Raw genomic sequence first — 15608 nt, 5'->3', positions numbered from 1 at the left:
CAAAGATATATATTTTTGGATAGAACTAAGTGTAAACTCAATTATCTGAACAATTTTAGGTGAAATTAAAGCAAAATTGTAATTGTGCGGTACATACATATTGTACCGGGATGTTGAAACTAAACATACTGTCAATAATTGTAAGCGGTAGGCACCATATAATTGTCCTAGAGCTATCGAAACATCAGCATTCAGTCTAGATTTGAACCCTTTTGAACATCTTTTTAGATAATTTTATTTCTAAATGAGAAATCATTCGATTTCTTATCACAATGACTTAAACCGAGCTCTTGTAAAAAAATGGTCAGCAATTCACAGAGGGATATTTGAAAAATTGTTAATTTTATCCCAAACAGATTAAAACAGGTCATCAAGATTGTAAATGGTCCTACGAGGTAGTAGATGAACGAGAAAGGACATTTGTTTCAACTAATAGTTAACTGTCCGAATACTTTTTTGGCTGCATTTTTGAGGAATTCAAACTATATGTACCCTATCTTCAAAACGGAAAGCTTTTCCCCGAATTTTTGTTGTGCATCTAAATATGCTTTAGTTAAACATTGTTTTAAAAAACATGTGTTACCATTCTTTGCAAAAATACTGTGCAAAATTACTAAAAGAAAATTGTATGCGCTGCTGTCCGAATACTTTTTTGGTTGACTGTACATGATGTGTACCTCATTTTATGGAAGAGCTGATGCTGGAGGAACAAACCCAAAAATAGCAATTGCTAGTTGTGTTTCTTCGTTCGCCGCACTGCAGAGCACATAATTCGCTCAAATTTTCCATCCTATTCTAAATTCAAGCACATATTTTGAAAATTTGCTGGTATTTAAGCCACAGAGAACAGACATCCATTCAGGAACAAATTTTTCGGGAATTCTTGGATAAAATTTCAAATTAAAATCACCTAATATGCTAGCGTCACCACCACTATAGTTTCCCAACTAAATAATTCTTTTGATTTGCACACTGACAACCTCTGGCTCCTCTGGCGCTAGTATATATAGACTAAAAGCGTTATGCTAGCGCCAGAAGCTAGCTGTTGTGAGTTTAGTGTAGAATTTTGGGCGCCTTCAGCGACATCATCACTATAGTTTCCCAACTAATTTGACATAAGTTTTATCCAAGTGGGGACCTTTCACATGGATGTCTGTTCTCTGTGTTTAAGCCAGCGGAAGACGAAATTCATTCTGTACCTTGGTGAGAAAGGAATGCATCTCTTTTGTTTACTGTTGTTTACCTCATTTTCAAGCAGCAATACACACATAACTGGAAAGCTCTCTCTATAGATCATTACACGGGAGCTCCTAACCACACTTTTTTGACAGCACTTGGTGGTTTGTTTACGTGGTGTTAAATTTTGAATTGAGTTTTCTATCTTTGTCCGGCAGATAATGATAGAAATTTATAGTTTTTATTGAAGAGAAAGTGCCTTACATGCATTTTACAGAAATTGATGCAGTAATCCTTCAAGAAATTTCAAATCGAAACTGCTGGATGTGACAAAAACATGTAAACAAACCACCAAGTGGTGTCATTTGACGGCAAAATGACGTCATCGCAAAATGACCTATAGGTGACCCCGCTCAACTGGGTGACTGTACAAATCAAACGGAGAGCCGTTAGGTGAGGTCTGAGGTGAGGTGACTGTGAGAATAGAGCGCGTGGAGAAGTAAGGTGAGTTGAAGTGACTGTGAGAATTGACGAATTTGAGTAAAAACTGCCGTCGTGTCGCTACCTGCTGCGATGGTGAGGAAAACAAAAACAAATGTCAGATGCGGTACATTTCATAAAAAAATTTCAGTAAATTTAATTTTTAACTAGTTTTCGATTAAAAACTTTACTAAATTTTTATCAGGTTTTGTAAGAAATTTGCTGTTTTACAAGTTATTTAAAAAACACTTTCAAAATAGTGAATAGGCGTTTTTTGACAAGCTATCGCCCGCTTAGAGGCGCTGCATAAAAAAAGTGATGAAAAGTAAAATCGCTGTCAAACTCCATACATTTTTGAAAAAAGCTGAAATAAAATGCAGTTTTTGATTAACCCTTTCAATTGTCAGGATTTTAGATAGCGAAATATTGGAAGAAATTTGTTTATTTACGTTAAGGCAAGTGAAAATATTCGAACTAATTAACTTTATGACAGAAAAATGTTAATGTTTGATTTTGTACCGCATGAAACAAAAGTACATAGAGTCAGCTGTAAAGTTTACGTATCCTGGATAGAGAATCACCAATTATTTTCAGTCTTCAGTGTTTTCATATGCTAACGGATTTATTTTCGTGATAAGCATCATCTGCGCCAAGAACCAAACATATAACCTATCAGTTCGTAAACATAAATACACTTGCGAAGCTCTAATAATCTTCCGAAACAGAAACAATATACATCAAGTGAAAGGTAATGCTTTTTCCTACCTTTATTATCCATTTTCATCATTCCCACTGTTGGTAATTCAATAAAATATTACATTTGAAGTCGAGTTCCATATAGGTGCCAGCAAGCATTTTGGGAATTGCACTTTTTTTGTAGTTCCAATAATCACAACCAGGTAGCGAACGATTGCTCTTAGTTTTGCTCGAATTCGCCTATAGGTGAACAAAAGCTTCATTCGACAAGTAGTTGGCGCCGCGGTAAAAATGATGATATTTTTATTTCGAGCTGTCAAAACACATAGAAAACTAAAATCATAAGAAGCGAATTTGAATTTTTTTTAAAACTGCGCGCTTTGAAATCAATCAAATGTTATGGTTGGGTTAGAAAATAACATATATACTTACTATAATTTTTATTTGCCTGCATTTTATTTAAAACCATTTATAATTTTATTACATAATAAATACTAAACAATAAGGACATTGATTCAACATGCCTTGTATGAAATATTGTTATAATTTTGCTTAAAATCATTGAAATTACCTTAAAAAATATATAGAACACTTTCATGAATATATCTGGATCTAAATTTTTCGGTCTGGAACCTATAAACATAACCACACACACCTAAACTAAATCCGGATCTCAATTTACTTGTCCTAAGTACACATTTCATTTGCAACCACCAGTGCGCTAGCTGGTTAATAAGATTTCTAACCCGCTGCAGAAAATTCAATGTTCGCAATATTCATTTTACTGAGATTTAATTGAAAAATGTTTTGATTTGTATATCCGTCCAGCGAAAATTTGTAACTGATCATCATTTTCCTAGTTCAGACAGCCAAATGTAGGAGTCGCATGGGCTTCATTAGTTTTGCGTTTATTCGCCTATTGAAAGAGCATAAATTTAAAGAATACTTAACTAATCTTAACTAAAACTTAACTAATCGAACACAGCAGTGATCCTAAATCGGTTTTCGCATATTATTGGAATATTTTTCTACTTTACAAGATCCTTATGCTTGTTTTGTGTCGGTTCAAGTCAGAGGTCTAGAGATTCGAACATCTTTCAGTCTTATCGAACCACGTTGCTCCCGCACTACATGAAAATATGAATGTTCTCTTTGGTTATCGTGTATCTTGCTTGCAATAGCCTGGTTTATGTTAATTTCACAAAAAACAAGTTTTTTACCACTCAAGCACGTGGATTTTTATAATTTAGCGTGATATGTAACCTGTTTTTTGTCGCATAAACATACAAAAACCCGAATTAATCCACCTAGCGGTGTGACCTAGCCTTTCTACTGCCGCAATAATTATTTTTTAATTCCCCACGAACAATTAACTTGACTATATTTTTAAATGTCCGTTCCTTATTTTTCAAGATCCATATCCAAAAAAGATAATATCTGAATTTGAAAAAATAACTGAGTAGAGCATTAGATATGAAAAATGAAAAAGAGAAATTGGATTTTTTCTTAGCTGGCGCTCTTTCAGTTAATTATTTTTGCGTGAAAATCAAAACTTGAGTTTCTTTTGAATAAACTTTAATGAAAAAATAGTCATTAGCTTGATCGTATCGTTTATACGATATTGCCCGTTACATGTTTTAGGAAACGATGAGATTAAAGAAACAAAAGCAGCGCCATGAACATGCTTGAGGATGGAAAATATGATCGACATAATTTTCGGCGGTTGTTATTTTTGCTGGTATGAGTGGACCCATATTTATTTTCGTAAATCGTACAGAATTATTAGTAACCTTTCTTCCTCTTTTTCATATAAAATTTCTGAGCTCTAGCATCTATTGATTGGAAAAGCATCTATTGATGCGCAAAATTTGTTTGAAATTGGTATAAATTTATTTGGGAAAATCAACTCATTAGTATTTTCAATACTATACACCACTATACCTATATGATTAAATGAAATACTTTTCTTCGCTTTTTATTTTGCTCGTCCGATTGCGAGTAACAGCAAGTAAAGAAAATGACAATTAAAATGTTTCTCACTCTTGTATTTCTATGCAAATTTTGAAATTGCAAATCGCATATACATACATACACACATACATCCATACATACATACATGCATACATACATACATACACGCATGCATGCATACGTACACATGCATAACACATACATTGAATACAATCGACCCTTGATTAATTTATTTCGATTTTATACATTTTAACGGTTTAATATACGGCGCTTAAGTGTTAAAGTTTGAATAACTTTTGAATCAATCGTCCGATTTTCAGTAACTTAGTTTCGTTTTATAGATCTCAACAGTAACTTTTAAATGATAATAAATTGTAGGATGTTTCCTATTGAATTAATGCTTATATGCAACAAGAAGCAGTTTAAAATACATTTTTTCCACATTTCTTTATGTAACTTTCAAACCACAAACCCATTCATCATGAAATCTTGAAGTAAAGGTTTTGAAAGACTCCCCTTTCTTATGCAATCAATTTTGTTTAAATCGGTTAAGGGACCTATGAGATAATGAAATCCCATATTTGTCGTATTTTTATACTTAACTTTTGAACTAAAAGTCCGATCAGTATGAAATTAAATAGCGAACAATGGGACACCCAGACCTTTTATTTGACACTAGGGGATCATTAAAATCGGTCCAGCAATCTCCGAGAAATGTTGGCTCAATCGAAAGCGTTCCACACACACACACACACACACACACACACACACATACACACACACACACATACGCACACACAAACACACACACACACAGAAAATGCTCAGTTTTCGAAACTGATTCGAATGGTATATGACATTCGTCCCGCTAGGCTTTTTTTCGATTTTCGGTTTTTCGAGTGATTCCTATACCTTTATACTATATTTTCATATAGTAGAAAGGCAAAACATTATTTTCTCGTATATCCTGTAAGCAAACCACTGACAAAGTATATACCAAAAATAAAGTACTTAATTTTCTTACATTTTGCAATAATAATTTTACTTGTACATTGTTTCACTACATTGAGAAAATTAAAAAAATGAACTTTTTTCCGATTCTACAAGCAAACTGTCAACTTTCTCACCATTCGGCTAGTTCCAAAGATCACCACCGTCAGCGCATACGTTTCTGTCGAACAGGTCAATAGGGCCTAAAAACGAAAACAAACGTCAGATCCGGTATATTTCTCAAAAAAAATCAGTTAATTGAATTTTTAGCTAGTTTGCGATTGAAAACTACTAAATTTTTATCAGGTTTTGTAAGAAATTTGCTGTTTTGCAAGGTACTTTAAAAATACTTTTAAAATAGTAAATTGAAATAGCATAAATTTGAAGAATACTTTAAAGTTGATGTGACTACTTGACTAGTCGAACACAGCAGTGATCCTTACTCGGTGTTTGCACACTATTGGAATGTTTTTCTACTTTACAAAATCTTTATGCTTGTTTTGTATCGGTTCAAGTCAAAATGCTGGAGATTCGATCATCTGTCAGTCCTAGCGAACCATGTTGCTCCAGCTCTGCATGAAAATATGAATGTTCTCTTTGGTTATCCTGTATCTTGCTTGCAATAGCCTGGTTTCTGTTAATTTCACAAAAAAACAAGGTTTTTGCCACCTGAGCACGTCGATTTTTATAATTTAACGTAACTGCCTTTTGTCGCACAAATATACAAAAACATTTTTTCGTATACCGTGGACCCCCGTTCGTTTGACCATTTTCAATCTGAAAACTTTTTAATTTGAACCCCGCTGGTTTGCATGACGTGCAAATTAAAAATGGTTCAAATGTCATTCTCAACGTGACACCATTTGCTTATGCATACAATGCACACAAACACGATTTGTTTGACCTAGCGTGTTTAATCGGTTTCGCATTTCGTTTTCCTAACGAATATGATAGAAATCCGATCGTAAAATGTAATATTCGCGCTTGCAACTGCCAACTAAAACAAACCACCAAATCAATAACATAGAGCAGGGTGGCCAGTTCACACAGGTTTCAGCATATTTCGGGTTACCAGTTGTTCAAATTAAAAAGTAACCCCGTTAGTTTGCATGAGGGACCGTTCAAACGAACGGGGGTCCACTGTATACTGTATACAAACCATTGACAAAGTATATAGCAAAAATAAAGTACACAATTTTATTACATTTTGCAATAATATTGTCAATTGCAAGGAAAATTGTACCATCCAAAGTGCGATAGCGCTCATAAAAGTGCTATTTTAGCTTAAATCGTTTCGGTATCTTCGGCGCACTTTTTCGTTATCTTCCAAACAATAAGTGCACCGAAGAGACCGAAACGATTTAAGCTAAAACAGCAGTTTTATGAGCGATTGTGCACTTATTGATTGGACAATATTCCTTGCAATTGACAATAATTTCAGTTGTACATTGTTTCACTACATTAAGAAAATTAAAAAAGTGAATTTTTTTCCGATTCTTCAAGGCAAGCAAACTCAACTTTCTCACAGCCACCGTCAGCGCATAAGTTTCTGTCGAATAGGTCAATTGTCGACCAAAATCTTCTTCCTGGCTTGTTATTATTTTAACGTTTTTTTGTTCTATTTCTTACGTATTTTTGCTTATACTGTCATATTATCGTTATTAATTATTATTAAGTAATTTTGACGTAGGACCACAGAGAACAGACATCCAAGCGAAAGGTCCCCACTTGGATAAAACTTATGTCAAATTAGTTGGGAAACTGTAGTGATGATGTCGCTGAAGGCGCATAAAATTCTACACTAAACTCACAACAGCTAGCTTTTGGCGCTAGCATAACGCTTTTAGTCCATATATACTAGCGCCAGAGGAGCCAAAGGTTGTCAGTGTGCAAATCGAAAGAAATATTTAGTTGGGAAACTATAGTGGTGGTGACGCTAGCATATTAGGTGATTTTAATTTGAAATTTTATCCAAGAATTCCCCAAAAATTTGTTCCTGAATGGATGTCTGTTCTCTGTGCATAGACCATGCAATTAGAGAATATCAGTGATGAACACAACCAGGTACAACGTATAGCAGTATGACTGTCACCCTACCCACATGTACAACGCTGTACACGTACAACGCTGGTACAATAAATTGCCCAAGCAACCAAAAGTTCGAATATTACTTGACACGCGAACTCGAAAGTTCATAATTAGTTCAGATTCAGTTCCGTGGAACTTTCACGCTGATTAGTAGTGTATATCAAGTATATGTGGAACTAAATGCTTTAAGAAGTGCTGCGAGTACTTCATAGATACTTCAAAGCTATTAGGATGCTACATGAAATTCTGAAGTAACTTTAGTTGCTAACAAGTTCTGCGTGTTGCTTTTTTGTTTATATTTCTGGTGATCAAACCAGCAGAACCTGAAACTATTGGAGATTAATTTTTATTTCACTTGAATAAATTTAATCCTCGCACGTTTCTAATTACAAATATAAATTAGAATGTAATGCTCTTCATTATTGTGTTGTGTAGCATATGCTGTCGGTATCTCACTACTACAGTTAATTTCCTGGTTCCAAACTTTATGTTCTATAATTAACTCGCGCTGCATAAAGCTGCTGCAAGTTCCAAATCAAACTTTTACTTAACAACTCATTGGCAAAATTCACATCGCTTGTATACGACAAAGGTGACGCAGTGGATCGGTATAGGTTTACAACGCGGAGCACCCGGGTTCAAACCCAACAGCAGGCAAATGCAACGAATATAGAAGTTAGGTAGAAGTATAAAAATAGAACATAGAAGTGCTGCTAAATTTGTTTTTTCTTAGTTTTTGACAGTTTATTTCGAAGCTGCTTAGCGTTCTATGCAGTGAACCCAAGACAGCTTGAAAGTTCGGTTAATTACTTAAAAGTGACGCTGCTTAGCAAGTTATAGATTGATATACATAAAGCTGTTTAACCCTTGTTAGACGCCATTATTCGAACTCTTGGTTACTTGGGTGTATGTCTGTCTAGGGTATAAGATCACTAGCGGTATTATCAGTAGCACACTTTTCATCACAGTTTTGAAGGTTGCACTTTATAACTGTGCAGTCCAATTGAGTGCGAAGAGCGCAATATTATTAAGTGTCTCGCCCCTCGGTAAAACCTTAAGTTTTAAAATATACCGATAGGTAGCACATATGGTTTTACAGTCTGATTTGAATTCGCCGCGAATGCACGCTAATATGAGAGGAACATTTTTTTTTCAGTCGCCTGCCATACTGGCTCCAAACCTTTTGCCCTAGAGTGTTCTATATTGTTGAAAAGGGATGGAACTACTATCCTTTTACTATAACAGGTAAGAAATTGTTTGTGGTGTTGCATATTTTACCTCTTGCAGTAATATTTGTTTTCTTTTATATTTTTATGCTCTAGAATATACGGTATGTAATATACAATATTCAACAACGTTGCCATTATAGCTATGTTAAGGGGAAATGAGCAATCATTAACATTTCGAACTTCGGAAGTAGTATCTAATATTTTTTAGAAACGATGGTTCTACAATTGATGGTACAAGTTCTCTGTGGTACAAGTACCAGCGAACCACATGCCCTGGCGGGTGTTGTAGATTCGAATCCGGTTATAATCTCAGATTATAGCTTGGTTCGACTCATGCACCTTCCAGCATTGGACAAAAGGTAGGAGTCAAAACGACTACTTGTTAAGCAGAGCTACCAATATCCCTCCCCCCTCCTCACCTTTCCGCTCTTCCTCCTCTTTCACCAAATATTTTCATTTCTTTCCCCTACCGTCCCTTCAACAATTGTAGAACCATCGTTTCAAAAAAAAATATCTATATGTATGTATGACCGCATTTCAAAGTCAAGACTAGAAACATGAGATTAGTCTATTCGGAAGTAGTGTTCGGGTTCAAAACAAAAGCTTTATTTTTAGAAATAAATTTATTGTTCTTTTTGCCATTCTGAACACAGAGAATATATTTTCATGAACAGAATCTTCATTTGAAACAAGTAAACTGCTTATGGAATTCACGAAATCAATGATGACGACTTATTTCTCCTTAAAACTGTTTTTTGATGTGACTAAGACCTGGTTATATATATTGCTGATTGCACAAAAAAATTACCACTAAAAGTGCGCTTCTAAAAGTAAAGTCGCTTAAAAGTAGGGGATTGTCCCCTGTTGTGAAACAGCCCCGGTCGTGAAACACCCATCGTTTTTGACGTGTTTATTAAACTAGCACTACCAAATTACTACCAACGGCTCGTCTCATTGTACTTTACCTTTTGAGCAAACAACAATCAAAATACAGCTTTTAGAATGTTTTGTAGGAAATGTGTTCGAAAAACCTGCCCGAAAAAGTTTTTTGGAATATTTTGGGATTGATTTTTTAGTCTATCAAATAAAATTGAAAAAGGCAGTAAAATGCATATATCCTTAGTTTTGGACCTCTATTTCATTACACAGACAAATTTTAGATCAAATAATTTACACGAAAAATTTTACATTTTATGAAAAATTTAAACAAATTCGTCGTTCGCCCCGGTTGTGAAACAGTGAAGTTCTCCGGTAATGAAAAATTCAGAAAAACGAATTATTCAATAGTTTAATGGTCACACACATTTTCAACACACTTTTCAGGCACATTGGCTCTCATATCCGCATATTTGAGATCTCGAGATCTGTTTTTACATACATTGATTACAATTAAGATTTAGATGATTAAATTTTTACGCGTGTTATTATATAATAATTATATTTTTCAAAATAAGTATTTCTTGTTCACCGATTTAATGTTCAAAATACTGCGCGTTTTTTAATTGTTCCTGGGTTACGGTCGAATATCTAACGACGTCGTTAGGCATTAGTTTTTTTCTGAGATGGCTATAACCACTAACACATAAAAACTCGGTAAACGAGAAAAAATATTTTGAAAAATTGTTTCCTGGATTACTGAGTAAATTTACATACTTTTTTGCTAAAAATATTCGCTCTTGGATGCCCAGTTCCTAAAATATAAATTAGGTAGGTAAATGTTCAGGTCAGGTACAGGAAGGAGACACAGTGTTGTCTTGGCACTATAAGATGGTAGCCACATCTTGAGACTCGGTAGCGTGGCTCTAATAAGGCCACCTACCCAAATCAAACTACGAGCATCAAAGCAAATACGGATCGGAATATTCGACATCGACCCAGGCGACGAAACAAGTCGTCTACGAATAGTACTTGGAACTGTAGATCGCTAAACTTCGCTGGTGACTACCGAAAGCTGCTGGAACAGCTTGAACCCCGTAAAATCGGCATCTTAGCTCTGCAGGAAATCTGTCGCAAAAGAGAGAACGTTTTGAAGATTTGCGGCGGCAAGTCCCGGTTTTATCAGAGCGGTGACACTACCGAGGAACTGGGAAGGAGCTTGTAGAGTTGGGCAGAATGCAGCATCGCGTGATAGATTAGAACTTAGAAGGCGATCAACGAGAGCATGTGTCTATTATAGGCCGTTTCTTCAATTACAGTACCATCAACGGGCATTGCCCGCACAAAGATAGACCCGACTATGAGAAGAAAGCGTTCTACGCGGAGTTGGAGGCAATGCAAACAGCACCAAAAGGAGGACAAAGATCAAGAGAGAGAGAGAGAGAGAGAGAGAGAGAGAGAGAGAGAGAGAGAGAGAGAGAGAAGAAGAAGAAGAAGAAGAATTGGGACAATTATTCCGGGCTAATGACGCGAGTTTATCAAGAAGTTGAACTAATCTCGTAAGGGCTACGCGCTGAAATCCAACATATGCAGGGACATACTCTTATAACTTGCCCTGGCAAGAGGCTTCCTTGATAGTAAATTCAGAATTTAGTAAGAAGGATGTGGAGGGGCCTGAGAATAAACCCATGCTAAAGTCACTTAACATCGAATGGCTTGATTCTACTAAGATTCGAACCAACGATCACTCGCTTGTTAAGGCAGGGTAACCTTGCAGCTACAGGGACCGCCTTACAGCAGAGCCTCATAAACATGGCTGAGAAACGCTGGTAATGACTCTACACTGGGTTATTTCCAAGATTTGGGAGAAGGAGAAGTTATCGGATGGAAGGAGTGGTTTGTCCTGTCTGTAAAAAGCAGGCTTCATGGATGCACGCGCACCTTCGGACCAAATTTTTTGATTTTTACCATTCAACAGATCTTGCAGAAATGAGTGCAACGTGGCCACACATCACATCTTTATTGATTTCATAGCAGCATATTGTGAGATACATGTATGTGAGGTGCATGCAGGACTCTATATATAGTCACTCTACTTCCCCCTTAACGACGAAAGTGTTGGCAATGCTGTCATGTGAAGCTGTCACAGTGCGCGATTATCATTGGCAACATTGCTCGCGTATCGGCCTCTTTTCCAGCAGACCCTTGGACAGGTAAGACGTACTTTGTTCACACAGCGCTTCTCCACGTCGAGTGATTTCTACAGTGTGATTTATAATGGCGTCTGGCCTGAAACCTGTTATGCCATTGAGTATTCACACATATGATACAGTCTTGACCAGCTGGGACCAGTCTTACTGCTTGGTCTTTATAAGCGATGGCAGATAATGAATGCGCAAATGACCGAAGTTGACGTTGAAGATTTTTTGTCACCAAAATAACCAAAGACAGCCGAAATTTAATTTTAAAAATCACAAACTAAAATTATCCACCCGCTTATTTCGTGTGCCTTTCGTTTGAACAGCGAGTGCTAAGCGCGGCTCGGGCAAGCGCGCGCGAGAAAAATCTTTATTTTTTTGGAAATCACCAGTTGCGATGTTACAGCGACGCTAGTCGGGGCAAAATTCGAAAATTGTAGTTCAACAAACAGTCGTCAAAATACAAGGATCACCCAACACGCGTTTCTTTCAGCTCATTTAGACTATCCGCGTGTGTACGTATTTCGAATCAGATTTTTAAAAACACCAAGATATTATCCGGATTTATGAATCAAATCAATCCTATGAGACCTGTTATAAGGATCCGAAGAAGCCGTTTTGAATCTTTTACAACAAATTCGTCCCTAACCACGTCACAGTCTGCCGAAATTGTACTCACAAGAAGTAGGAGAACTGACAATGAAATACGTGCATTACAACAAGTAAACAAAAAATCGTGATAATTGTGTCGTAAAAAAGTAAACTATAAAAAAATCAGAGGGGTTGTGTACACGACACGACCGCATATATAGGTGACGCAGGACTACGTAAGTCTCTTTGTAGTGATAGTGGCATGTATTCATGCTTGTAATCATTCGAGTCTTCATGTATACATGCTATATGCAACATATATACATGCTACATGCGTTGTATGTAACATTTATCAAAGTAGTAACATTGCATACGTTCAATTCTCAACAGATTGTGCATTTGAAAACAATTTAACAAAATCAAGAACACAAACTATTGCTTTCCTGCTACCTTACTGAAATTAAAGATTGTTTTTATTATCCATGGTTTCCCACGTTGAAGGGATTTTACTAATTCAATCCTATTTTATCAACAGCACATCTTTCCACTACACTTCTAATGAAACGGCAAGCATGCGTATTCATACAGAGTCGTATTATAACCGAACACTACAGCTGTAGCACATTTTTCACACATAGATTCACACAGCTATCAAGTTCGCCGAGGTTTAATCGTCTCGCAGTAAAGAATTTGCGATCTGTTGGGACAACGTACTTGTGTCATTTTTTCTGGCACACTTCCCTAACACAGACATCAAATTGGACTAGGTTTAATCGCGTTCGTAAGAAATCTGTTGGTACGAGGGGGCTTTGTCACTCTTTCTGGCATACTTCCCAAGCAAGGACATCAAAATGGTCTAGGTTTAACCGCGGTGTTAAGAAATCTTGTTGGAATGAGGAAACTGTCATTTGTTTTGGCTTACTTCCCAAGCACAGATATCAAATTGGTATAGGTTTAGATCATCGTAAAGAATCTTCCAACCAATCACGAAGCGAGAATTCTGGTAAAACATAGGTTCATTATTTTCAATTTTTCAATAGTTCAACATCAAGAATCCATACTTTTCTTCATTTGGGTCAATTCTTAGAAGATTTTCCGATCGATAGGTGTAAGAATATTGAAAATCGATCGGAAAACCGCTGAGCTGTTAGCGCTCAAAACCTTTCATTTTTCGTGACGCTCGCATTTTTCGATTTTTTGGAATGACACCCTATCTCAAAACTTGCCGTAAGACGTAGTCCTACGTCAAAAGGATGCACCACCAATTACATACCGCACACGATGAGACTGGCGATCAGTTCTAACCGCACGAATTTTACAAATACCTCTGTGAATGCATATATGTATTGTAGGAAATAGTTAACTAACAACTACAAGAACTGTGCTGCGACATTTGTGCTGTTAAATGTTTACGACTGACTCAGTAATCTCGACTCTATGGACTATCATTCTTGAAGGAGCCTTTATATGCTTACTGTTCGGCGCCATTGTCACATATATTACGGTAATTGTGGTGTTTAATAACAATCGTCACTAGACATTCATATAGTCGTTTTTAGGTATACAGTGGACCCCCGTTCGTTTGAACGATTCCTCATGCAAACTAACGGGGTTACTTTTTAATTTGAACAACTGGTAACCCGAAATATGCTGAAACCTGTGTGAACTGGCCGCCCTGCTCTTTGTTATTGTTTTGGTGGTTTGTTTTAGTTGGCAGTTGCAAATGCGAATATTGCATTTTCCGATCGGATTTCTCTCTTAATCGTTAGAAAAACGAAATGTGAAACCGATTAAACACGCTAGGTCAGTACAAACGAATCGTGTTTATGTGCATTGTCTGCATAAACAAATGATGTCATGTTGAGAATGACATTTGAACCATTTTTAATTTGCACGTCGTGCAAACCAACGGGGTTCAAATTAAAAAGTGTTCAGATTAAAAATGGTCAAACGAACGGGGGTCCACGGTATTTTTTAGATTTAACCATAAGCACTCTGATTTCTGAAATAACTAAATTCAATTCAAATTTTTCAAAAAACAAAAATTGCCTTAATATTTTTTTGAAACGATGATTCTACAATTGAAGGGACGGTAAGGGAAAGTAATGAAGGATTTTTTTTGGCCTTCCAGCATTGGACAAAAGATAGGAGTCACAACGACAACTTGTTAAGCACAGCTACCTATTACCCCCCCCCCACCCCCTTCCTTTCCACCCTTCCCCTTAATTCCCGAAAAAAAAATCCTTCATTACTTTCCCTTACCGTCCCTTCATCAATTGTAGAATCATCGTTTCAAAAAAATATTAATATATGCCTGACCGCATTTTAAGGTCATGACTAGTCACGAGTTTGGTCAAAAATTGCCTGATGTAGTCGATTCAAATAAAACTGATAAATTGCTTTGCATTTAAGGTGTTTTACGTTAATAAATGAATGTAATATTTTATTTTAATTTCATATTTCTTTATTTTCTTCTTCATTTTTATTTTCTTTTATGGATTTTTCGAAGTGTTTCACAACCGGGGACACTTTGTTTTTGGTCAAAAATTCTATGTCTCCCCATTTCGCTATTACTTTTTTGTTTCCAGCAAAAAATATATGCTGTCTTTAGCAAAAACATACGTAAGTCTTCAATCTTTCAAATGCTGTTAAAAGATATGTAATTAAATAATCCGTTCAAAAGCTATTACCAAAAAACAAAACCTGTTTCATAACCGGGACATTCCCCTACTATTTTAGATTGAACCATTTCGGTATCTTCGGTGCACTTTTTCGTTATAGCATACGTCGCAAGTGGTACTCTGTATAGCGCATCAATGTGCGATCACAGCGCACCACGTGCGACACACAAAACAAGAATAAAGCCGAATGTCACGTCGATTATTACGGTTTTCAACTGCAACAGCAATAAGTGCGCCAAGTCACCAAAAGGATTTGATCTAAAAAAGCACTTTTGATGGTAATTTATTTTGCAATTAGCAATATCTTGCTATTAAAATATTTTTATAGCTGTTACGCAATTATTGCAAGTTATATTGAATTGTTAATAAGTTATATTGCAATTTTAGTGTTCATTTGTTCCAAGACTTAATATAACAATTCGAACAAAGTTTGAAAACAACGCTGGTTCCTCTGACAATGTAAGTAGACATGTTTTATGTTTTTAACCCTCTCTGTCCCATGGTAGCACAGGTGCTCGATGACTTCCGATACTATAATTGACCGATAAAATTTTTGAGGCATTCAAATATGGATATTTTGATTTTATAACGTAGTAAAAACATTGTTTTACTAACTGTATAGTTGCGTTTGA

At 36.0% G+C, this 15608-nt stretch overlaps 1 protein-coding gene across 1 annotated transcript in view; it reads left to right on the top strand.

The window, feature by feature from the left end:
* LOC128742015 (cytoplasmic phosphatidylinositol transfer protein 1) overlaps positions 1-15608 on the top strand; it is a 38227-nt gene that overhangs the window by 21892 nt on the left and 727 nt on the right. Inside the window, exons 3-5 of the mRNA XM_053838190.1 lie at positions 8558-8646; positions 8724-8731; positions 15364-15435. Coding sequence (XP_053694165.1) covers positions 8558-8646; positions 8724-8731; positions 15364-15435 — 169 coding nt within the window. The remainder of the gene's footprint in view (positions 1-8557; positions 8647-8723; positions 8732-15363; positions 15436-15608) is intronic.

This window comes from Sabethes cyaneus, chromosome 3, assembly GCF_943734655.1.
Source record: "Sabethes cyaneus chromosome 3, idSabCyanKW18_F2, whole genome shotgun sequence".
In the NCBI taxonomy this organism is placed as follows: domain Eukaryota; kingdom Metazoa; phylum Arthropoda; class Insecta; order Diptera; family Culicidae; genus Sabethes; species Sabethes cyaneus.
Note: the sequence above shows the minus strand (reverse complement) of the source record. Positions and strands in the feature narration are given on the sequence as shown.